We start from the raw sequence: 25,890 nt of genomic DNA on the forward strand, positions 1-25,890 counted from the left end.
TTTTTTTGGTAACTTGTGCCCTTGGTCTCTTGTTTTTTCACCATTCGCTTCTGAGAAAAATCTGGATCCATCTACTCTTTGAAACCACATTAGGCGGTGGTGTTAAATTGTTAGAATTTTTCAGATGACTAGGAAGCAATTATAATTTTAGCAAGCTTGCACATCTTTTCCAGGGATCCTTACAGAGTGAGTAAAAGCAAGAATAAAAGTTGATTGTGGTATGCTTTTTTCTTTTCTTTTTTTCTTTTTAACACTAGGATTAGTCTCTAAAATGCTCTATCTCTGTGTTAATCTGAGTTACCAGATTACTAGCAATTTCGTCTGAACCAGGTTTCTTAGAGTTCTTAGCATCTGGAAAGTCTTTTGCAACATTTGTGTGATGTGGTAATTCTTACCCTGAACCTTTTTGACATCTTGTGCACTATTCTTGTTCCTGAGTAGAATTTGGCTATTGCTGGGTAGATCTGGATTGCAACAAAGCTATTCTGTTGTTGCTACACAAGCACTTTGGCACAGTTGGAAGTTGTTTAGATTAGTTTTGCCTAGTTTACAGATTCTTTTTCTTCTTTAGGGTTATTCTGGTTTATTATGTTTCTATGACTTAAATTTTTATTTTTGCCATACAAAGGAAGGAGTTCAATCCTCCTCAGATTTCTTCTGTGGGCTGAACAGGTCTATCCCCCTCAGTCTCTCCTCATGCATTGTGTAGGCTCTTGGAAGCTTTCTAACTGTCTAGTCACTGGATGCTTCAGTTTACCCATGTGTTTCTTGTACTGGGGGAAGAGGGGGGCAAAACTGGGTACAGTATTCCAGATATGGCCTTATCTTTGCCAAGTGGAGAGGAAGCTTAATAGATGGACCGTGCCTCTCCTGATGCATCCTGGTATGTGGCTGACTATCCATGCTGCCAAGGCACACAGCTGACTTTCAGCTTATTGTGCACAAGGACACCCAGATCCTTTTCTGCAGATCTCAGCTGCAGCCTGTCATTCCCCAGCTGATTGGATGCCTGTTCTGTTCAGGTGCAGGGTTTGCATGTCATGAGGCTTTTGTCAGTCTATTTGTCCAGTTTGTCATGGCGTAAAACTTCTTTATCGTTGCTTCAGACCTGTGCATTTCAAGATGAAGTTGCAGGCTATGAGACTTGCATTGCAAAACAGTTGGAATCAGTGCTTGTATATGTTTCATGTTTAATTGAAAGCGATTATGAAATATATTCAAGAGTGTCTTGTCTGTATTCTAAAACTCAGTGGTAGCTACATTGTTTTAGATTAAAATGATACTATATGGACCTGGAAGCAACTGTACAGTGACACGTTACAAAACATTTCAATGGGAGATGTAAATCTGTTTAAATAATATATAGCAAAAGCGTTTCATTTGAGATTATGTAAGATTGGATGTTGCTGAATCAAGACTAGCAAGCTACAAATAGAATGAGGAATTCCAGTATGTCATTTTCAAGGCTTCAGACATCTTTGTGAACTATTTTGTGGCCAGTAACTGCTAAAATTTAAGACTGAAATGGATTAATAATACCATTTCCTTTTGAAAGACTGAACAGACTCTTCCCAGAGGCATACAGGAGGCAATGGGCATGAAATAAGTTGTGAAAGAGAGAAATTCTGGTTGTGTGCAAGGAGARAATTTTTCACAATGAAGGTCACACAGTCCTGAGGCAGGAGCTCCATGTGTGGATGCTGAAAAGGCCCTGAGCATGCTAATTTCWCTTAAAAATTAGCTAGGCTTTGAGGAGTATATTGGACCAGAGCCCTCCAGAGGTCCCTTCCAGATTAAGTCTTACTGTGATTTATTTTGTTTCTGCATTTTCATAGTTTCTCTTTTTGTGGTCTTGCCTTCTAGTATGTGCATAATGTATTTCATGTCCTTTAGACTGAAAGATGATGATATTTCTCTAAGCTTTTCACAGAAATGCTTATTGTCTTTGAAAAGAGCTTGTAATAATTATTTTTTACGAATTTTTAGCACATTCTATTCTTGCTTTTGTCCATCCAACATAACTCACATTTAAAATATAGTTAAACCAGAGGATGGATCAGTTCCTTGCTCAGTTTTGACTTCAATTGTGTTACAGGATTCATGGTTTAAAATCTGGCAAAACTTTAAAAGAATTCCGTGGTCATTCCTCCTTTGTCAATGAAGCTACTTTTACCCAGGATGGTCATTATATTATTAGTGCATCATCTGATGGCACTGTGAAGGTAACGTAGCATCTATTCTTTGCAAATTAAATACATAAAGTGTATGTATGTTCTGGAAGGTCTGTTACAACAATTGCAGTCCTTGGAGAAACTATTTATTGGAATTATCTGCATAATATGTCTTTTTGCTTGTGGTCTTTGCTGTAGATTGATTTGAATGAGAACTAGTAAGATTCTCTCTCTAGTTAGACTACTGCACAATCTATTTCTGCTGTATTTACGAGAGGAGTAGTCACCTGCCTGTTCTTGTTTTATTCTATAAATAGAATTGACTGTGAAAACTCTTTTCTTAGGATGTAGGCGTTCCCTTGTCTAAAATAATGACTTTCTTGCTTACTGTGTTGGATGACTTTTTATTTCTTGGAGCTTAGGAGACTCTAGCCATATAAGCTAGATAATCCAGCATTAATGAAACTGGTGGTTTCTCCTTGTAATCTCAGCAAAGAATGGATCTACTCAATATAGAATAGTTAAAGAGTTTACTGAATAAACTAACTACTACTGACTGAAGAGATGAATATAGGAATAGATACATTAAGCAAAGTGTTGATCCAGCATATGAGAGGTGAGTAAACATACCCAATTTGTAGATGTGGGAAAGGGGAATGCAGTGGATTTTTGTTGGTATTAAACAGGGTATAGTATTTCACCTAGGGAAAAATAACCCTAAGCACCAGTRCAAGCTGAGGGCTGACCTGCTGAAGAGCAGCTCTGCAGAGAAGGACCTGGGAGTGCTGGTGGATGACAAGTTGACCATGAGCCAGCAATGTGCCCTTGTGGCCAAAGAGGCCAATGGTGTCTTGGGCTGCATTAGGAAGAGTGTTGCCAGCAGGTGGAGGGAGGTGATCCTGCCCCTCTCCTCAGCCCTGGGGAGGCCTTGTCTGGAGTACTGCACCAGTTCTGGGCTCCCCAGGACAGGAGAGACCTTGAGCTACTGGAGAGAATCCAATGTAGGGCTACAAAGATGATCAGAGGGCTGGAGCACCTGCCCTATGAGGAATGGCTGCGAGAGCTGGGCCTCTTCAGCCTGGAGAAGAGAAGACTGAGGGGGGATCTTATCAATGTGTACAAGTACCTGAAGGGAGGGTGTCAAGGGGAYRGGGACAAACTCTTTTCAGTGGTGCCATGTGACAGGACAAGAGGCAATGGGCAGAAACTGAAGCACAGGAAGTTCCGCCTGACCGTGAGGGGGAATTTCTTCCCTGTGAGAGTGACGGAGCCCTGGACCAGGTTGCCCGGAGAGGTGGTGGAGTCTCCTTCTCTGGAGATACTCAAGGCCCGCCTGGATGCAACCCTGTCTACCATGCTCTAGGTGACCCTGCTGAGCAGGGAGGTTGGACTAGATGATCTCCAGAGGTCCCKTCCAACCTTACTGATTCTATGTTTTATGATTAGTATTATTATTTTGTGTAGTGTTAAATACTTTAAAGTTGTACTATTCAGGCTGGCACTAATCACAGGAATAGCATAAAAAGAAGGTATCTCTCATTTTGACTGTACTAGTATGCAGTCTGCAAAAACATTCTGCGGATGGTTAAACTTTGCTTTTTAGGGACGAAGCAAGCAGGTCTATTTTCTGTTTCTGAATGGCTGGAACAGCCTGCTGTTGCTATAGTGAATGAAACAGCTCTAAGCTGGGATATCTCTCCTATTGATATTAGTAAGGCCTTACTTTTTTCAGCACATCCTCATGTCTGTCTTGGGTAGGTAGGTTGCATGTGCAGAGACCGTGCAGGTATTTACAGATGCCACCTAAAACCAGAAGGCAAATCTAGACTTATTCTTAGGGACAAGGACTTAATGAAAGCAATCGAGGGCCTCTTTATGGTAAGAGAAATTCAAATTGAGTTCAATCATAATGAAATTATTTATGATATCTACGCTTCAATGTAAGCGTGATAATTTTCTGTTTTTAGAATTTGCTTCTGACTACCATTTTTGGAATTCATATTTCTCTTCCAGGGCATTAAATAAAAATCTTAATGTTATATCTTCACTTAGCTCCCAAACTAGTCAATTTTCCTGTATTTTTTCTAATCCTAATTGTTTTTGTGTGTATTTTTCATGTTAGGTTTGGAATGTGAAGACAACAGAGTGCTCAAACACCTTCAAATCCCTTGGCAGCACTGCTGGGACAGATATTACTGTGAACAGTGTCATTCTGCTGCCTAAAAATCCAGAACACTTCGTCGTTTGCAACAGATCAAATACAGTTGTCATTATGAATATGCAGGGACAAGTATGTTACCTTACTGGTGTGCTTTCAAGCTTATCCTTTAATCATTTTTAAGAATGCCAGAATAGAATTTATAACTTAGCTTTGGGCATTKTACTTTCATGACGAATACTCTATATTCTGCTTTTTAGAACAGTTTGATATGGGGTATTTAACTACAGATATGGAGAGGTCTTGTTTTCTAAACAGACTTTGTGCTGGCTGAGTACTTTTACCTGAACATAGTATGGATATGCAGCAGTTTAATTCTGCAAAATGTTTTTGTGGTGGTATCTTTACAGATTGTGAGAAGCTTCAGCTCTGGTAAGAGAGAAGGTGGTGACTTTGTCTGCTGTGCCCTTTCTCCTCGTGGTGAATGGATCTACTGTGTTGGTGAAGATTTTGTGCTCTATTGCTTTAGCACAGTGACTGGCAAGCTGGAGAGAACTCTGACAGTAAGTCCTTATCTGGAGCTTTTGCAACATTATAAATGTGGATTTGATTTAAATGCAGTTGTTTGCAGTATTCATAAGGAGAAGTTCTGTACTCATGAAGCTGTCATCTCAAGCAGCCATGACTGGTAACGAAGATGTGCCTGAACATTTGGCTGTGGAATGTGTTTAGGTTTTTTGTATAATGCTTTTAATTTTAAAAATTGAAAAAACTTTTATCTATTAAGACGATTGAGTGAATTGGTTCAAAGTTTTAATTGAGCTAGAGCAAATCTTGACCTGGCTTCTAGCTGATGGAGAATCATGATCAAGCTCTTTAAAATTTACCTTGGATTAAATAAACTGAAGAGAGTTACCAGCTTGAATGTCTATAAACTTAATGGGTGACACTTAGATGTAGTGCATTTCAGTGGGTGTAGGTGATTTAAACCCTCTCTTCCCCCTATAATTAGCAACTTGAAGTGAAACTGGAACTTAATATTGAATAATCGTGTTCCTCTGCTTTTGCTGTGTGCAGAAGGCATGTTAAACCTTAGTCCTGTTTTCTTGTTCTTTTTGTTCTTAATTGAAGAGGTTTTGTTCTTGTTTGAAAAGATTATTTGGCTTGCATCACTGCTAAAAGAATAATCTCCTGATGCTTCTTTCTGCTTATTCTCTAGGTTCATGAAAAAGATGTCATCGGCATTGCTCATCACCCCCACCAGAACCTAATTGCTACTTACAGTGAAGATGGGCTCCTCAAACTCTGGAAGCCATAGCTTGCTTTTCAATAAGCTATGAAGTGTGCCTGTTGTATGCAGGGTATTGATGTTCATGCTTCTACGAGGTCTAAATTCCCTGAGCTTGATACTTGCTCGATTTTCAGTTCAGGTTTCCAGAAAACACCTTTTTTTAATTTTTGGTCTAAAATTAGCTAGGTTGATGCTAGATACAGCATCAATTAATTTCAAATACTTTTGCCAGAGTAGCTGAAACAACTTCTATGGGAATGATTATTCTGTCTCCTGAAGTCTGTACTCTTACTATGTTGTTTATAGAAGTGATAGAGCTAGAAACTGTTCCTATTTATAAGTGGCCGCTGACTTCCTAAAATGCAGTCAACTGCTTTTTTATTTGAGTGAATGATGTGAAATAAGAAGGCTGTCTCTATCCCTGAAATGAAGGGAATGTAAGTGAACATCCTTAGCTTCAAAGCAGAAGCATTTCTAGTTCAGGGTGTTTTGCTGTGTTTCATTTTTTTTTTACTATACTTCTTCCAACAATACCTATCAACATCACATAGCTTTCTCAGAATAGAAGTATTTCTCATTCTCTTTCCCATCTCCCAGCATTTCCCCCTAAAAAACTGCCTCATTTGGCAGTGAGCTGTAATATTATTGKTTTTTTTTATTTTCCTTCCAGGCAAAAGAAAAAAAAATTACTTGGGCCYTCTTCCTGTGAGCACATAAAATGTTCAGACCAGCTTTAAGACTGAAGCTGGCCTCAGACGATCAATGTTTTAGGACATGCAAAAGCCTGTTTTACATAAACTCTCACTTCCAAGTCAAGTGCTGTGATGCTGCTTTTGCATTAATACTTTGATTTTTTTAAGTTTATCCTCATCCTTCTTCCTGCAGAAGGGAACAGCATATTGGAGCTTGAAATAATGTCTGTAAAAGTTTTTTAATTGCACATACTTAGGGACATAGGGTAACAGTTAGTGATATTTAGATCCCAACTATGATAAAAGAATCTTTTAGGCCTGGTGGAGAAGGTGATGAATCTGTCTGAGATCCTGGCTACTGCAGACCATTGTGAACTGGTATCTTCTAAAATCCAACCATAGCTTCTCTAGAATGCAGCTAAAGTCAAGGTTTTATCTGTAATGATTATACAAACACAAATAGATCGGAATCTGGCGTGCTGCTTTCTGTCCTCATCTCTTGTAGAATGCTTTCTTGCAACAGTAATCTTTCAAACAGTAATAATTTCTTTATGAGTTAATAAATTTCAATTTAAATAACTTCACATTTTTCTCAGTTGATGGAATTGGTCCTAAGGCAACTGTCGGTTGTCAGCCTGTGACTGACATCTTTCAGCATTGACCGTACACTCATTTCATCTTTGTTCATATCTAAGGAAATGCAGAAAGTTTTTAGCATAAATTTTTGCATAGTGTTGCATATTCACTACAGCTGTAGTGTTTAGCTCTGCTTAAGTTGTAATGTTTTAATTCTTGTTTTCTAATTCCTTAGGTATGGCAATAAAGTTATTTTTTTGATAGCAAAAAGTGATTATTTTTCCTGTGTGAAGATATGCTAATTTGTCAGAAATCATTCACAAGTTCCATTGGCAGTTTGTACTTTTCACACAGGAGAGGATCTTGCCAAACTATTTTCAGTATTATCTAACATGTGTCTCACTTCTGCTTCAGATTACATGGAGCTGCCAGTCCTCAACGTAAACTAGACCTTATATTGCTCTTTAAAAGAAAAGTAGTTAAAATGAATAAGCTGTCTGTCAAAATCCTGAACTTTTTAAGATTGAAATACATTTTCTAGTTTTAAAATGACATCTCTTACCTTTTTATTTATTATTTTCAGTCTTTTTTTGCCTTAAGTGCACAAGGGATAGAAAAGGGAAATCTATTAATGTTTATGGAAGGGTGGAAAGACTTTATCTCCTTGAATGCAGCAATAATTTGTAAAATAGCTTGTACTCGTTATTTTTTTTTAACATAGTCTAGAAGGAGATTTTTAGATCTGGAAAATATGCCAGGTGTCATGCTGTTTTCTCTGCGGGATTTGAAGAAGGCTATATTTARTGCTGTAATTAGCATTGAGGAAAATACTGTTCACTGATTGCCTATTGGCCCTAACTTTATTGTTGGATTATTTCTTGGAGCTAGCTAGTTCTTTTGCACATACAGACCTGCAAAATTCCTTGCCTGAGGAGTGATATGTAATGAAGGTCTTGTGGGTCAGTTCACACATTTTAGCCTAGGCAGTGAGGAAGCAGCACCTGTCTGTATGTACCTGCAGAATGTAGAACAGTTGCTACCATCTCAGCAAAAAATAAGTAACCTTAGGTTCCTGCATAGTTTTATAAGTGTGGGCAGAACTTGATTTTTATACTTCCTTTGCAAGTATTTTGCCCAAAGAGGCTGTGTGCCTGTAGATATCAGGTATAGTCCTGCTCAGCTACCATAACCAGCTTGCCCTCTGTAAAGAAAAATTAAGCCTTCCCTTGATGCCTAATAAGAGCTAGAGAGAGATCAGCTGAAGACTTAGTGGAAATGTCTGGAAAGGAAAATCTTTTGCAAATGTCTTTTAAAACAACTAAATTCTCATGAGGCAGGAAGTGTTTTATTGAAGTCTAGGTTCATAATGAAATAGGCAGGAGTAGAAATATCTCAGTAGTTTATTGCAACTAGCAGTAGAATCTCCTGACATTACTGAATGACTGCAGTAGTTGTGTTTTTTAGATGAAAATGCAAGTAGGAATGTGGTGAAATGCAAATATAATTAGGGAGCGCAGAGAAAATCTTGCAGACCTCTGCTTGGCAAGCTAGGAATTAAGTTGACGTTACTATAACCACCATGTAAGGACAATAGGCAATGGGCACACATACAAGAAATGCCATTTAAATGTGCTGTGATGGTGATCAAACAGTAAACAGGTTGCCTGGAGAGGATGTGGAGTCTCCATCGTTGGAGACAGTCAAAACCTGATGGGACAAAGTCCTGATCTGCCTACTTTAGTTTACCCTGCTTTGAGCAGGGCTTAGGCTATGTGAACTGCAAAGCTGTCTTCTAGCCTCAGYGATTCTGTGTATTGCAGAGGATTTAAAACTAGGTGCTGGTGTGAGGGGCCTGCATGTGAGTGTAGGCAGCTGGAGCATACCTGGGTTCRGTCTGCAACCAAAAGGGCCAGAAAATGTTTAGCAGAGATTGATTTTCAGCATCATCTTTCCTGTAAATTATAAATGTTCTTCAAGTACTATTTTTCAGCAGAGCTACCTTTGAAGATAGGTGTTTCTGGCATTAAGTGCTCAACAGAAGCTTTTGTGATTAACCTGTAATGAGTGTGTGGGGGAGGTTCTTGCTGGATCATGTCTGCTTGGATTTAAGGAGTCCTTTTTAARGATGGCAACTTCAATTTCTATCTGTGGTTTGGGCTTCAGGAACTCCTTATTGCAGGGAACTCCAAATAGATCCAAGGCCTTTCTGGATGATTGCAACTTTTAACACATAGGCTGAGTGAACTGAGATCTGAGTGTCAGAGGAAAAGTCTAGGGACTTGGTGAACTCTGCTCTGTTGACTAGCACAGTCTGGGAAGAGGTGTGTGCTGCTGCCAACTAGTAAAGCATTTCATGTCATTCCAAATTCAGAGCTTTGTAAATAAACAACTAAGTTCTACTGCTCTGGGAGCTATAATACTGTTCATCTTGCTTCCTAAGAAAACACAGAACCTGGCATGTCTTTGTCCCTGGTTTTGGAAAAGATGAGTTAAATCACGCAGAAGCATGTTCCTAGCTTCCCCCAGTGTTCCCTGCTCATGCGTTGAGCAGCAGTCACAACTGGAAGCAGGAGTGTCCTTTCCCAGATTATGTTGCCAGTGAAAAAATCATATAGCAACTTACTTCGGGTCATACCCTGAGTCCGAAGAGGAGATGGGGTCATGGATCTTATTTTCACACGGGTGCTGGATAGTAGCTAGACAAAGCACAAGGAAGGGAGGACAACTAGGSGCCTGAAACTGTACAGACAGAAGTTTCTTTTTTTTTTTTTTTTTAAGAGTCTACAGCAGGAGTTAGAATTTCACAGCAAACCTGTAGTACAGTAGAGCTGCTAAAATTTAAATTTGTAGGGGAAAAGGTGGTTCTGCAAGCCTACTGCACAGTGGAGGGAATCATTACAACAGACTGGATAGATCCTGTGGCATGAATTCCCTGGGAGTGGGGAGGGTGGGGGGATTAAACAGCTAAGGTAATTGCAAACATCAACTCAGTGGGAAATTTGCAGGAAAGCAGTAACAATCAGAAGACAATGGCTTGTCTTACAAAAGCAATTTGTACTCCTTATCCTGTTTTACCTTCTATCCTCATAACCAGCAGAGAGTGGTTGATCTCTACTGGTTCTCTACAGCACCATCCTGGGGTCATGGCTTTGAAGCCAGGAAGTGAGCTGTGTGACACTTACCGCAGCTTGTGCCGCTGCTGTCAGAGCCACTACGGGGGCTGGTCTCGCGCTTCAGAGTGCTTGGTGAACAGAGGCCAAAGCTGCCCGGAATTTGAGCTGCTGAGTGTAACGGTGTACATGAATCTGCAGCAGCAGGTAGTTGAGCAGATAGCGCAAGTTACTGGTGCACCGCCCCCCCCAACCAATCACAAGGCCCCTGTGTTCAGGTAGTGCGTGCCTGTGAGTAGTAAAGCTGTTGTCAAGGCTCAGCATATTACTGCCTGGCTGAGCACAGATGCTTGCTGGGCCAAATGAGGTCATTACTCCTGACAGTAGACATGCAGAAGTGGAGTAGCCTTGCCTCATGGTGGTATCTGAAATACATAGGGGCAACTGCTTTGTTCTTCCCCGTAACGGTGTTGCTAGCACAAAAGATTAGTAGGAGGGATGTGGGGTTTATGTCAATCACAGGCTTGCTGAGGAAGGCCAAGGCCCACCTGGAATTTAATCTCCTGATACATGTCAAAGACTGCAAGTGCTTCTGTAAACCTGCCAGCAACAAAAGGAAGACTAGGAGAAACATCGGCCTGCCACTGAATGGAGCTGGAGTCCTGGTGACACAGGATACAGAAAAGGCAGAATGCCACCTTTGCTTTAGCCTCAACGGGTAACACCTGCTCAGCCAAAGACACTGGATGTTAACATGGTCGTGACCTTAATGGTAGGTAGCTGGCAGTTTCACATGCAGGGTGCATGCTGAACTGAAAATGAGCATATCTTGAGCTTTTTTTCCACAAAAGTTGTTGCCCCTGTGCTAGAGACAGGATTACATTGTTTGAATCACTGATGCAGCAATGGCTCCTGCTGCACATCACATGTATTACACCCATCCAACAGGAATCTGGAATGGAGCCATGCCTACAACATTTCTGTTGTGACAAAGAATGAAAAAGATGTAGGTGAATCRAGAGTCTCTAGCTGTATGCCCCAAAAAATTATAGAATCAGTAAGGTTGGAAGGGACCTCTGGAGATGACCCAGTCCAACCCTTCTGCTCAAGCAGGGTCACCTAGACCATATTAGACAGGGTTGCATCCATGTGCATTTTGAGTATCTCCAGGGAAACCTGTTCCAGTGCTCTGTCACTCTCATAGTGAAGAAATTCCTCCTCTCGTTCAGGCAGAACTTCCTGTGCTTCAGTTTTTGAGGAACYGCATTTGAGACAAGAGCCATTTCAACAACTGCCTTTATAAAATGAAGCTCATACCACTCATGACAAGGGTCTGAAGAGCCTGCCAAGAGATGCTTTCTAGACTGTTTTCCACTTCACAGATTCAAATTATTGCACGTACACTGTAATTTTATCAGCCATTCCCAACAAGAAAAACTGAAGAKTTTTTTTTTCTCATGACACCTTTGCTTTAGAGGAATACAAAAGTATACGCTGCATCCGAAGGCAGACGGTGATACAAGATTAAACTACCATACTAGAGGTTAAAGCTGGACCTGTTTTCTCAGCATTTCTCATGAAAGAACATTTTTGCCAGGATTTTTCTGTAAACAGCAGTCTAAAATACAAGTTGGGGGAGGTGGCTTCTTTAAACCAGTATCTGGTTTAAGAAAAGAGGCAATGAACAATTTTGTAATTATATTGGAAATGTTTCATCTACAATAATTAGAACATTMATACAGAATTTTTCAAGAATCAGCTTAAAATAATGCACACAATACATGAATTTCAGAACAGCCTAGATGTATCAGTTGCTTGCATTCACTGACATCTATGGTTCTCTCCTCTACAAGCTCATGCACTCTCAACAGCAGGGCTGCTACTGCTTTCATTAACATACCACTCAAGGGTATGTAATTTCAGTAATCAAGGTGGAAGTCAGGCTTCACACACCAGCAGACTGAACAGACTCCAAACAGCACACTGAGTCAATAAACCCTGGAGGATTTTCCTCTTGCATAGTAGTGAAAGAAGCTCCTGCAGTAGCCAAATGCCCACCAACTTCACAGTGTGGAACAGCAACCAAAGAGCAGTCAGTGATGAAGCAAAGCTTCACATCTAGCTCAAAGATCAGGACCAAAGCTGGCTAGGGAAGGGACTATTTGACAGTAAGTGCAGTAACTTGAGACAGCTGGTGAACTGTGTGGCTGAAATGGGCCTGTGAAGACTGACCACATTCTTCTCAGGTTCATGTATTACGTGGTTGCATTAGAGCCAGTCTTTACTTGATAAACACCAGTACATGCCCAGAACATTAACAATTTATCCTAATTAGTACAAAATTTAACTGTATCTTACCATGAATTATAAGTACTTGTGCATATTTTATTAATAGTAAGATCTAGAATACCAAAGTAACACCACAGAATCTTAGTCTAAGCCTGGGCAATTGCAYACATACAGGAATTACAAGGCTTGAAATAAAGACAAGCAGGGAAGGGAGTTTTCTTGACCAACAGGCAGGGGTGAAGTGCAATCAACTCCATCTGAGTTTGCATCCTGGAGCTTTATACAAATTGCAAAGTCATTTTAATTACTTAGTTTATTTCTTTATGCTTTTAGAAACAACTATGGCTGAATAAACAACAAATAGCAGGAAGTGAGGGTAAACTGCTTGTAGTCCTTCACTCATCCACTAATGCATACAAAACAAGCATCACATGTTATTCACTGGCCCTTTTATGATGTCTGACATTGAACGCCACCTCTAGGGTGATGCTCATCATCTTCATAGGCTTCTCCATTATAGTGGTGTTTCCTTTTTTGAGATGGATCAAAGTCCACTAAATCCACTTGTTCCATTTCCTCAGTTTCTTGTATCTCCTGCCTTGTTGGTAGCAGTTTTTCCAGTAAAGACAGCTTATCTGAGGAGAGGAAGCCACTCTCTGGAAAGTTCACCTGAAATCATTAAAAGCTGCATGCAGTTACAGTAGTTTGCCTGAACCAGCCTTTCTCCATCTCACTCCTTCCCCCCTCACCCCAAGTCAGCTTTATCAYAGATTACATAGTTATTTCTTCATCACTGGGTTTAAGTAACTGTGGCAGTTTAATCCCCGGAAAAAGTTAACTTCTACTGGATCTGGTAACTTAACTCAGTTTTATTCAGTATTTGTTCTGCTCCAGGATATSATCTCGAATCCCTACAGAAGCAAAGCAGGCATACATCCCAGTATTAGAGATATGCTTGAATCTTCCCTAAAACTGTAGCAGACAAAGCCTGCTGTCACAGCTCCCACAAGCTTCTCTCCAGCAAGGACAGTGTTTTCCAGCCTACTCCCTTGCTCTAGCACAAAGAGCAACTCAGTCCTTCCTACAAGATGAYAGAAACTAAATAACATGTCAAACAGATGGAAATTCACAACATATCCAAAGAAATTCTTCTGGTACTTAATATATTTTGAGTACAAAGATGTTTGGGAAGCTTTGGCTTTCGTCTAGCCTATGATCTCTTTTGTTAAATTGTATTTTCTGACTGTTGCTAGATATTCAGATACATGCTAAATATTCARTGATGAGGAATGCCACAGTAGTAAGCTGATCCACTTACCCTAAACTCTATAATCAGACGTCCTTTTTCATATGGTCTGCGATAAATTGGCATACCTTCATTCAACACACACTTAATAGCACCATGCTTGACAACCTGGCCTAAAAAAAAAAAAAAAAAAAAAAAAACAAAAACAGAAAAACAAAAAAAAAAAAAAAATCAGAAGGAAAGAAAAGTGGGGGGAATTCATACAGGCAGAACAAGCAGCTTTAATTTTAACTCCCTTAGGTATGTATTCATGTAGCCTTCTACAGTGTGTTTACACAGATACAGTGATATGCATTAGTCTATCAAGGACTTACTGCCTGGTAACTTCTGAGTAGGAGACCAGGTTGATATGTACATTACATTCTTTTAACCTCGTTATGCTTCCCAAAGGAAGCATACTTACAAATATGTTATGTGCTCCATCAGTTCCAAGGCTGAAAAAGTAGTTTTCTGAGACCCACGGCCTTCAATTTTCATGAGGTATCCTCAAGATATAAGTATGTCCATGAGGTAAGTTCTGTTACTATATCACGCAAAGAAAGAGTTAGCTAGTGCTGGCCACTATCCAAAATCCCTATTTGTTAAAATTTTGTACTGCAAGGACTAGGAAAAATACTTGGTACCAGCACATTTCTCGTGCAGTTGGTCAGTTGCTTCTGTTCCCTTGAACTTTTTGTTTACAGTTTACATTTGCTAGATGCAGGGACATTTGGCAGAAAGCAAGCCAACACTTACCAGGATGGGAGGTAATAATTATAGTTCTGTTATCCAGTGTTGTGATAGGTTTTTGAAAGCCACATAGTGCTTCAACCAGTTGTATATCCATAGACAAAAGAAGATCTTCATCTTGTCTAAGGTAGAACCAAACAAGAAKAGTCACAGAGGGGGAAGAAGCAAAATCAGCTATTAGAAGTGTGGAAGCTTTTAAATTTATTTAARTAAAAAGAAAGAATAAGGCTCAGCTGTATTTAGTTTCATTTCACTGCTCCTTCCCACTTACAGGAAAATTCATTTTTCAACTTCCCAGGGAAGATTAAACAGGCAATGGCAACTCAAAATGGTGGTTTATTATCAAACCACCTTCTAGATTACACCAAGAAATACTAGAATATGGAGTATGATTTTTTTTAACTGCCTATTCTGACTTCAGTAATACAGTGCAAGTGATGCCTTTATGTGTCCAAGGGCTGAGAAAACTTCCAGCCTATTRAAAGAACCTAAGCTACCTCATGCAAACTATTTTAAAGGTCTCTGGAAAAAGACTTGCCTAGAAAGATAATTTTAGACTCTGAAGGGAGATGAGAAACATTCCATCTATTCCAGAAGCAGCATGACTTCAGCATAACCCTACRAGACCAAAAATATCAAGGGAAACCTAAAGACGCTGGAGCTAATGGCAGTGGGCAGGAAGATGGACAGCAACGGACAACAAGTCCCAGGTACCATGCAAAAGTATGGCCCAGATCTACTCTTTGACATAGCTAATCCAGCATCTACTTTCATTAGAACTAACAAATAAAACCAGCTAACTCAGCTTATCAAAAGTGGTCAAACTGATTCTTTAACCTGTAAGCTCAATGCTCTTCAGCACAGTTTCAGCACAAACTCAGAGTTCGGCACCATACAGGACAGGTATACGTGCTTCATAAGCACTTTTGATTTGTCATGTGCACCAGCAACCAAAGGGATCAACTGTTGAGAGGCACATCCCCTCCTCAAGAAACAAATGCCTTCCCAAATCCATTGACCTTATTACTTTTCTAAACAGAAACAGTAAGACACTAAGTGCCACACAGTAAATTTGTTAGGTGGTCAGTGTTTTTAATCAGAAAAAAAAGAAACTGTATAAACTAATTCCCATGAACAGTAACTTGAAACAAGGAAGCTTGCAAAACCAAGCAGTATTGCTAGGTAACACAAAGTGCCTAAGACATGGTTGATTGTTTGAGTTACTTTTGGTTTCACAAGAAAGAACAGACTGGACTGATTGATTACCCTACCCAGTTCACTAAGGTGCAGAATGAATAGGGGAGAACCACCTTTGCCATCAGACAGACCACCTTGACTTTCATCAGAAGGGAGCCATGAATAGGACATAAAAAGGTTAATTGTCATAAACAGAATCCTTGAAGAATAGTGAAGCACTGCCCTGAAGCTAAATGAGCAACCATCCGCCTACACTAAAAGATCAATTTGAGTTAAATGATGGACAACTACCCTAGAAAGAACAAGGAATTTTGAGGACAACAGCTTTTGCAGATATTCACAACAATTGAACAAAATTTCTGGGTTCTCGAAATTCAAGGTTTGTAAACTCTCAATAACTGCAACTTCATTCTATTTGCCTTCCAGTCCCTTCTACTGCAAAGGCTCACAAAAATATTTTGTGCTGTCAGAACACTAACAGTTTGATGAGTTCTACCAGTATTCTTGCACAAGTCAGTATTACTTTGACCATCAAAAACTCACAGTTGAACTCTAGCTATACGATCCTACCTAATGATGTTGCCAGTAACTACAAAGCCAGTGGTCCCCAAGGAACCTTGTGGACAAGCATCTCAGAAGTAAACACAAAAGACTTGCAGAGTTTTTACCTTGTAAATGTAGAGTGATCTTTTTGATCTAAGACAATAATTATGTCTCCTGGCTCTAGTCCTGGCTCTTGGTCCCCTTCACCATGGAATGTTATTTTCTGACCATCCTTCATTCCTATTGAAGGAAAGAAGTAGTATATCAGCCTTTTAAAATAAAAGCAACATAAACTATTAATAACAGCCTTTTAAAATAAAAGCAACAACATGAACTATTAATAAGTACAAGTTGGTACTAGGAGATCTCTACATCTTGAAACTGGAGCTTCAGGACCTTCCCTTGTAGCATTATGTGTTTTTTATCAATTCACACGTCCAAAGATTCTAGTGCTGTGAACCTGAGCTMTGTCTCATATCATCAAGCTTAACTGTAGTTCACCACCTGCTAAGATAAAATCCTAGGGGAAAACATTATCAAAATAKCTTCATTACATGCACAAGCATGTACTACAAAGATGACAAACAACACTGCATACAACACTTGTTTTGAAAATAAACAACCGATCAGCTTAGATTTTKTAAGTATTAGTAGTAGAGCTACTTATGAAACATGATCTCCGTGCCTGCAAAGGGTAAGAAACACTCTTAGGAAAGTAATCTTCACTTAAGATTTAACCTACGGGGAAATCACTGTACCACAAATTCTAGCTGCTTCATGCTAGCTTGTGGAATCTGGTTTTCTAAAATGGAAAGATTTAGCTTTTTTCATCATTTCCATGTTTTRAATGATCACATTACATTCTTACCGAACTGCAAAATATTGTAGGATTTTTTCCTTCTGAGCAAAACAAAAACAAACAAAAAAATCCACAAAATACAGGCATTACGTAAGGTATGCTTACACATACATGTARAACAGCTACAGATGATAATCAAGTGCAAATCCGTGGCATGCCATGTGCATGTCAGTATGTTTCGTCTTAGAAACCCTACCGTTCCAGAGATTTCTCCTGCCAAGTTTTGAGCAGCATACTCAGAAGAAATGCATTTGTCATTTGACAGCTCACATTACCCCATCGCTGTGAGGGTTTACATACTGAGTTACATTTTGCCCAACAAAGAACGCTTGCACCGAGAACACTGTCAGGGTTGCATAGCAAACTTAGTTCTAAGCACTGTAGGCTTAGCACTGTCATTACACCTTATTACTATAGCAGACCTGGTTCCCCTTCACACTGATGCACAGTAGAAGTGATCGGAGTCTGCAGGGTTTCCTAACAGGCTGACAAAACTCACTAGGTAAGCTGAGTCAACAAACAATATTATTTGTGTCTTATTTCATCAGCCTAATTAACCAAGATTTTTGCTTGCAAAGTTGCACTAGACAAAAACAATTAACTGCTTACCATAATAAAGGTTTTGGAATTCATTCTTAGTTATGTGTAAAGAAATTAAACTCTTCCCTAAAAACAAGTTCACCACTTTTTAAAAAAGTAGCAACAGGCTACTTTTCTTAATTTGCATTCAGTAGTGTTACTGACCAYAATACTAAATCAACACCTAGCTTTTACTAAAGCTTCTGTTTTAGTGCTGCAAAATCTGCGTCAGTATATTCAAATTTAGTACCTCAACTTATTACAATCCTCTCACCTTTGTCAATGTGAACTTCTAGTATCTTCTTCTCTCTAACAATTTTTCTGCCATTGCAGCTCTTACACCTGTCCTTGGGGCTGATACGCTCCCCGTGCCCCTGACACTCCATGCACACAGACTGAATTTGTTGCACCATTCCTGGACCAATCTGGTGAATTCTGATTTGCATCCCCGTGCCTCTGCAATTAGGACAGCATTCTACAGCACCCTTTTTACCACCACGACCTGGAAAGAATACAAATTGTAGATATATTGTTATGCACTACCAGAAGAAAGCAAGCAGCAGAAAAGTTGCAGTTTCATAAGTAAGTAAGGTGTTTCAGCATTAGTTACCTTCACATTTGTCACAGATAACATTCTTTTGCAAAGCTAGTTTTCTTGTTGCACCATTGTACATATCTTCTAAACTTACTGACAACTGATGAACAACATTTTTGCCTGTAAAACAAAAAGTGTATTTACTCACGCTTGAAAGTTTAGTTTAAAAATAACAGAGTATTTCCCTATCACTATGCTCAAGTCATATTAAAACAAGTCTTTACAAACYGAGTAAATCAGAAGGCTTTTCTGTGACAACCCAAACAATAAAAACAAAACATATGGAAACTCAGATATTATCTAAGCATTATATGCAAGTTTTTAGTTTTATCTAAAGTGACTGAACATTCATACAACTACAAGGAAGTAGAAGACAGTGTTTGGAGCCAGCAAAGCACTACTTCCCCCTCACAAGGAGATTTCTGGAAACTGAATTGAGTAACTAAATTTTTACAGTCATGAATCAATTAGAACCTTGCTTACTGCAGGCTTAATTTCATCAAGTATAACAAGTTCTGGCTTACTAGAAATACCTTGATACCAAAAAACCCTGTGTAACATTCTGATACAAGTACTCTTAATTCCCTTTATTATCAACAGAATTAACAGAAGCAGCATGATTCTCAAGCATTTAATTATGATTAAAATCTTTGTCAGTATATGTAATTTAGACTTTAATTTCAAGGATTTTTATTGTAGCTTCAGACTAGTTCCACTGAACACCACATGAAAACAGTAAGTTTTCAGAAAATGAAGCTGCTTTGCCTACCTTGTTCAAGCTGCAGTTATCTTCAACTAAAGATCACAAAAACATTCATGTACAGGCAGTATATTTACAACACCTCAGCTATAAAGYATTTTAAGACATGCTACCATCCCATTTCCAATGCAGATTATTAAAAGCTGGGCTTACACTTAGATAAAGGTTTTCCAAACATGAAATCTGGTTAGATATTAACACGAGGCAATACATAAGAGATCAAACTACTATTGTATAAACTGAATGGCTTCTTCCTGCTCATTTCAGGTTCTAAGAGCTAAAAACAATTCTTTTGCTGATTTCCAGAAAATGCCTGTAACTTTATTTTAATATTATTTACAGTCTTAGATCTACAGCGTTCACCCAAGGGATTTCAATCCTTTCCACCAGAACAATTACACTGTAAAGCTTGCAAAAGTCTCAGAAAAAGGCACATTACCTCGTCTCTCCCTCTGCATCCTCCCACCACCGCCAAAGAACATATCAAATATGTCCATGGGTGACCCGAAGCTACTACCAGAGCCACCCTCTTTGATGGCCTGCTCGCCGCCTTTGTCATACAGGTCTCTCTTCTTTGGGTCTGACAGTACCTCATAAGCTTGGGAGATCTGCTTGAACTGTGAAAGACACGTGTCATGCCTTGGACATCCTGACCTTAACCTCCTCCTCCCCCCCTCCCCCCGAACTTCATCCTGCCAGCACCCTCCCCGCTGGGACTCTTTCATTCCCGCCAAGCCCTCTCCTAACGGTACCCCCCTCCCCCAAAAGGTGCCTCCCCCCCTCCGCCGCGTCAGCCGCACGGGACAGCACACTCCCCGTCCCCGCTGCCCCGGAGACACCCCCTCCGCCGCCCCCCTCTTCCCGCAAGGGAGGACCGCCCGCCACCGACCTTCTCGCCCTCGTTAGGGTTCTTGTCAGGGTGGTATTTGAGCGCCAGTTTGCGGTACGCCTTCTTCAGCTCCTCGGCCGAGGCGTTGGGCTTCACGCCCAGCACATCGTAGTACGTCGTCTCCTTCACCATGGCGGCGGCCCCCGGCGCGGCGCTCCRGCCCCCTCAGCGGCGGGTGCTCCCGCGCGCGGCGGCAGCGGCGGCAGCGGCGGCAACTCCTCGCCCAGCTCCCGACTTTTCTGGAAAGTTCCGAGCCGGTCCCCGCATCCGGGGACTTTTAAGCCGGCGCGGCCCCTCCCCGGAAATCCCGCCCCGCCGGCTGCCGGGTTCAAAGGGAGGCCAGCCAATACGAGGAGGAGGTGGGGGARAAGGCTGGCCAATCGCCGCTTCCCATCCGTCAGCTCTTAGGGCATCGCGCATGCTCGCTGCGCTGCCCGCGGACTACGGCTCCCAGCATGCCCCAGCGGTGGCGTCACTGYACTGCGTCGCAACGGCCGTAACGGCGGTACTTGCGGCGGGGCGCTCTGCTGCCGTGGGCCAGCCGCGTCTTGCTGAGGGGGACCCGGTGAGGAGGCGATCGGATGGTGCAGGCCTGCTGCGGGAGGCAGGCGGTCATCGTGCTCAGACGGCAGGGTCTCCAAGCCGAAACGGCGAAGCTTTCATCCGTGTCGCCCTTTCCTTGCCTGCCTCCCATTYTACCTGGAGGAGCCTGGGAACACGCAGTGCCTGGGCGCCCGTAGGGAAAAGAAAGCAAAGGAGGAGGGGTGGAGGGATGTCCCTACATTGGGCCTCACTTCAGCAGCGCGTGTCCTCTGTTCTCCTGTAAAGTATCAAGRAGCAAGAGTTACTAATTTCACTGTAAAATATACATGTTTACATTAAAAACCTGAAACCATGGACAGTCTACTTCTAAGCTTTAGCRCTTCTGACATTTCTTGGGAGTTACCGCTGGCTATAAAGAGCCTGAACCATAGCTTTGAATTCAAACTGAAGCTTCTCAGAAGCAATGAAAGAGCCACTCACAGGAGGAGCCAGGGATGCTCACACAGCAGCAGTGCCTGACTCAAGAGTGCCTCTGCACACATTTGTGCATGTTTTCCTGTCCCAGCTGCAATCCCTCAAACTCGCAAATGCCAGTGGCTGTTTCACTAACTTGGAGATCCATGCTCAGGTGCCTCTGCTGAGTGCCTCTGCATCCTACTGTGCACCATCTGAATCTTTGAGTAAAATATGATGCATAATCAGAATATTCAAAGATAGGAGTGGAATAAAAGATTGGCAATTACATCTTAYATCCCTTCTGATGATGACAACTTCAAGATGATGCAGCATTACACGCACACTGCACACTGCACTGATACTGCCCATGCTGAGGTTCACCAGCATTTTGGTCTCTGAAGAGGATTTTCATAAAATCATAGAATCAGTAAGGTTGGACGGGACCTCTGAAGATCATCTAGTCCAACCTCCCTGCTCAGCAGGGTCACCTAGAGCATGGTAGACAGGGTTGCATCCAGGCGGGCCTTGAGTATCTCCAGAGAAGGAGACTCCACCACCGCTCTGGGCAACCTGGTCCAGTGCTCCGTCACTCTCACAGGGAAGAAATTCCCCCTCACGGTCAGGCGGAACTTCCTGTGCTTCAGTTTCTGCCCATTGCCTCTTGTCCTGTCACATGGCACCACTGAAAAGAGTTTGTCCCCATCCCCTTGACACCCTCTCTTCAGGTACTTGTACACATTGATAAGATCCCCCCTCAGTCTTCTCTTCTCCAGGCTGAAGAGGCCCAGCTCTCGCAGCCATTCCTTATAGGGCAGGTGCTCCAGCCCTCTGATCATCCTTGTAGCCCTATGCTGGACTGTCTCCAGTAGCTCCATGTCTCCCTTGTCCTGGGTAGCCCAGAACTGGTGCAGTACTCGAGATGAGGCCTCCCCAGGGCTKAGGAGAGGGGCAGGATCACCTCCCTCCACCTGCTGGCAACACTCTTCCTAATGCACCCCAGGAGACCATTGGCCTCTTTGGCCACAAGGGCACATTGCTGGCTCATGGTCAATTTGTCATCCACCAGCACTCCCAGGTCCTTCTCTGCAGAGCTGCTTAGCAGAAAACATTTCTATTGATCATTCTTACTGCCCAGCAAAAGGATGTTCACATGAGAACATGCTGTTTCGTTTCTAGAAGATAAGGACAYRCAGGTGGCCAAGTGGGAGCTGCCTATAGCTGCCTGTGTTACAATTAGCCATCTCAGTCCTTCCTGCAGCTAAAAGGTATTGCAACACAGCACAGGCTTGTGCCTACTCAGGTCGGCTGTTAGGTGCACCACTATGCTCCATGACGTACAACAGCATTCCACTTAGGATCACTGCACTCCACCTCTTGATCTGCATACAGCTGGCCTTTCCTGAAGATACTGTAATTTGCAGGTTACACCAGCAACCTTATACCTATTACAAAGATGCTTAGAAAGTGGTTACTACAGTTAATAATATAAAGGCAACAAGAAGTGAAACAAATACTGGGTGTGTGAATAGATGCAAAATAGCAGTATCAATGAGCTAAAGCTATCAAAGTTTTTAGCCACTGTGCAGGAGTTTCATTAGCTACTTGCCTTGAAGTCTGAATAATGATTCTGATGTAACACTTGTATGATATCATGGTGCTTTTAATTTTTTAACAAATGATTGTGTGTTATTTAAGGTCAATGCCACTCAATTAAAGGCTCTTCAGTATTGCCAGTTCCCCTCCAAATGTTGATATTAGCATGACGCATGACAACCAATCAGCTGCATACAAGGAGGCAGAGGTATTTTTGGCAGGTAATTCTTTGCATTTGGAAGCTGTAGGCTGATTTATTAATTCACTTACCTGCTATAACTTATTGCACAGTATTTCAGATCTAGAGTTAAGGATTTTACTACTTAAGATTAACTATTCTGTGAGACCTTTTCAACTCGACAGTGCTTTTATGTAGRCTTCCGTCTAGGATTTTCCAACTGTCGGACTGCATTGACCTGTTGCAATGGGTTCAGTGCGGTTAATTTGATGACTATCTGGCAATATCTCAAATCTTCWGAGTGCAGTAGTTGGCCTTGCAGATGCCCATCTCTCAGCTCAATCGCAGTGACTGACTGCTTACTGATAAGGCTGTGCTGTGGCAAGCTCTGCTCTTGCCTCACAGGTGAGTCAGTGCCCAAATAAGAGTGTTGTAATCAGCTGGAGTTACACAGTTTGTAACCACATAGACCTAGGTAGTACTTAACACACTCTGTATAAACAAAATTACAATTTGATGTGTTTTCATAGGTTACAGCCTTGCAGTCTTAAGGGTGCTATTCCAAGAATATTTTTTCTTATAGGCTTGCAATGGTATTTGATTATTCATAACCTTGGTGATTAATAATCCTTCTGTGACTGCTTACATATTTACTCATCCATTGACTCTTTTACCAATCCCTTGTTAATCTCACAGATGACATGCTGAAAACAGCAGTAGAGATATTGAAGGTGTTATACTTAGGCCCGGGTCTCAGAACTCAGGGGAGTTTAGTTTGTCAGCAATTCATCTTTCTCAACATTKTGCAGCATCTTTTGTAAAWACGTGATGATACTCATAAATACACACACCCACACATGCCATACATATATCRATAAGATTGGAATGAGATACACTGTTTCCTGTGTTTCCTACTGAAGATAACAGCTAATGAAAGATTAATAATTATCTTTGTTCTACAGGCTGGAATATTTTTCTTCATAGGAGCTTCAGATATAATTGGTCACACCTCTTTTTTACTTTTGCATTCTGCCATCTCCCCYGTCTTATTGATAATAGACAGACAACTTTGCATTTATAAATCCAGAGTTTTTATGCATAATTGTATTGTCCTTTATTTYGTTTCCTTTCAAGGGAAAGTGTTGACACATTATTTAGGATCATATAGAGTTAACTTCTAGAAACACTAGAATACAGCTGTTAAGCTTAGTTACCAGGCAGGTACRCATACCCTTTAATACTTGTCTAAGCTCTCTTCCTTTAACAGATAGCTTTCTACTCTGGTGCCTGGATTCATTCTTTTACTTACATACTTGGTAAAAAAAATGCCAAAATGAGTAATTCTATCATTAGGTCTGGCTGTTTATAGTCAAGTTGTTCTTCAATTGATGACCTTATAAAACAAAAAGACCTTCCAAGACCATCAGGCTATTATAGTTTGGCTTTAACTATAACTACTGAAACCATTTCTCTTAAGATTATTTACATCCATCTATTACTAAGTTTGAGCTGTTTCTTTATATTATTTTTTTCTTTATGATCATTCCATATTGAGGCATTTTCCAACCCCTTCTGGTTTCTTGTAATGGTGTTGGCAGTTAAAGATGCTGTTTTTTCCTGTTATAGGCCTCTTCTTGTTCTGCAAACGTGCTTCTAGGGCTCTTAGTTTCTCATATTCTTGTGATTAACCTCTCCAGCAGGATACCATGCATCAGCTATCATCTCTCCAGTAGCTTTGACTTGCAATCTCAAACACTTGACTCTTCCATCTCTKCTCCATATTCCTGCAAGCAACTCTTTGTCACTTCATTTTCTTTCTGCACTCACCCTATGAGAGGTGTTATTTTCTTTGATAGGGTAATGAAGTTAAGATTTATACCTTTTTCTCCCTGTATGGTTTTCAATACAACTGATAGTTTCAATATCTTGTCCCATGTAGGCTGATTTTTCTTTTAAGTGAGGAAATCTTTTTTGCAATTGCATTTATGTAGCTGTTTTCCATCTTCCAGAGAACAGAGTATACAGAGTTTGGCGTTAGCTTGTTTTCTTACGCCTTTGCCTGCTCCATGACCAATACAGTTTGTTAGTCAAATTGTTGTGATGTTCCTGAATATACTCCTTAAGTGAGGTATACAATTTGATCATCAATTTTACCGCTTTGGGTACATTTGCAAAAGCATGAGTTCCCATCCCCTCACACAGGCTCTGTCCCTGAGGATTCGGGAATGCTCACAAGTGAGCTGTCACAGAGCAGCTGAGCCAGGCAAGTCCCTTCTTCCCTCACAGGCGCTGCTGCCTCTTCATTTAAACACCTTGGTCAGGTTCAAGCTAGTTTACAGTTTGGCCAAGGGTCAGACCTTGGATGTGCCGTGAGGTTTAAGCGTCATGGCTATGTGCACSCTTTCTCTCCAGTGAGGCCCCACCTGCACAAAAGACCCCAGCCATGTAGCAGACTTCTGCAGTTGCTTCTCTGTAGCCTRTACAGACCTACAAGATCCCTGGTAAAGCTCTGATGGACAGACCCCACCAGCTGCCGGATTGTGTGCTTGCTGCCCAAGGGTGGGGGGTTATGGGCATGCTGGGTCTCCTTCTCTGGCACGGGAGACCTCGCCACGCAGTTGAGCCCTGTGCTAGCTGCCCTGAAGCATAATGACTACCATCGTTAACAACGCAGCTCGCTGACACACGCACCCATCCCCTTGCTGGAGGTCCCCTGCCAGCAGAACTAGRCCTTTTGCTCTGTTTGATTATTTGACTCACTCTCATGTTAGCCTACGCCCTAGTCCTTCCCCTGCTTTTTTCCCACTGAGTTTCAGCAAGTGGTCTGCAGTTGCCCTKGGAATCATCTCGCACCGAGATGTTCCCAGGAGGATGCTGGCAGACCCTGGGGTTTGTTCATAGAGGATGGTGCCACGCTGTGGGATCCCAGACTTCGCCGTGCTCTTGTTGGTCGGCACGCTGCGCGCCGCAGCAGCACGCTCCTCAGCCGGCAGCTCATTGCTGGGACGCCCGCACTGGCTTTTCCCGTACCTTCGGTTAGTCTTCCGTGGCTTTTATTCCACTAAGACATTCCCACTCGCATTTTGCGCATATCAGACAACACAAACCCTTMTTCTTATGTATGTATATGTATACGTGTGTGTATATGTGTTTCCCCACTCCTTGCTTTTGGGAACAGGTTAATACTTCAGCTGGGGTGGGACATCCAGACAACGTCCCCAATCCCTGGGGCGCGCTGGACCAAGTACCGTGCAAGCAGCCCCCGGTTTAACCGGGGTATTCAGAGAAAGCGGCGAGGTCAAAGATCCGCCGATCAATCGCTGCCCCCTCCGCCTGCCCGCGGCCCCGGCCCCGGCCCCGGCCCAGGGCCGCGCAC

General features: G+C 41.7%; 2 protein-coding genes across 2 annotated transcripts in view; one reads left to right on the forward strand and one right to left on the reverse strand.

Annotated features, from left to right (window-relative positions):
- SMU1 (SMU1 DNA replication regulator and spliceosomal factor) overlaps positions 1-9,293 on the forward strand; it is a 16,041-nt gene extending 6,748 nt beyond the window's left edge. The window contains exons 8-11 of the mRNA XM_085317249.1: positions 2,096-2,222; positions 4,294-4,461; positions 4,740-4,892; positions 5,549-9,293. Coding sequence (XP_085173375.1) covers positions 2,096-2,222; positions 4,294-4,461; positions 4,740-4,892; positions 5,549-5,647 — 547 coding nt within the window. The 3' untranslated portion in view covers positions 5,648-9,293. The remainder of the gene's footprint in view (positions 1-2,095; positions 2,223-4,293; positions 4,462-4,739; positions 4,893-5,548) is intronic.
- Positions 9,294-11,681: 2,388 nt separating this feature from the next.
- On the reverse strand, positions 11,682-20,020 carry DNAJA1 (DnaJ heat shock protein family (Hsp40) member A1). The gene is made up of 8 exons (XM_085317262.1): positions 19,745-20,020; positions 19,295-19,472; positions 18,111-18,215; positions 17,775-18,002; positions 16,188-16,302; positions 14,329-14,444; positions 13,606-13,706; positions 11,682-12,956 (listed from the first exon to the last, which is right to left on the reverse strand). The coding sequence occupies exons 1-8, from the start codon at positions 19,874-19,876 to the stop codon at positions 12,738-12,740; spliced, it is 1,194 nt and encodes a 397-aa protein (XP_085173388.1). The 5' UTR covers positions 19,877-20,020; the 3' UTR covers positions 11,682-12,737.
- Positions 20,021-25,890: the final 5,870 nt, after the last annotated feature.

This window comes from Rhea americana, unplaced genomic scaffold, assembly GCF_003343005.1.
Source record: "Rhea americana isolate MKP2758 unplaced genomic scaffold, rheAme1 scaffold_115, whole genome shotgun sequence".
Lineage (NCBI taxonomy): Eukaryota > Metazoa > Chordata > Aves > Rheiformes > Rheidae > Rhea > Rhea americana.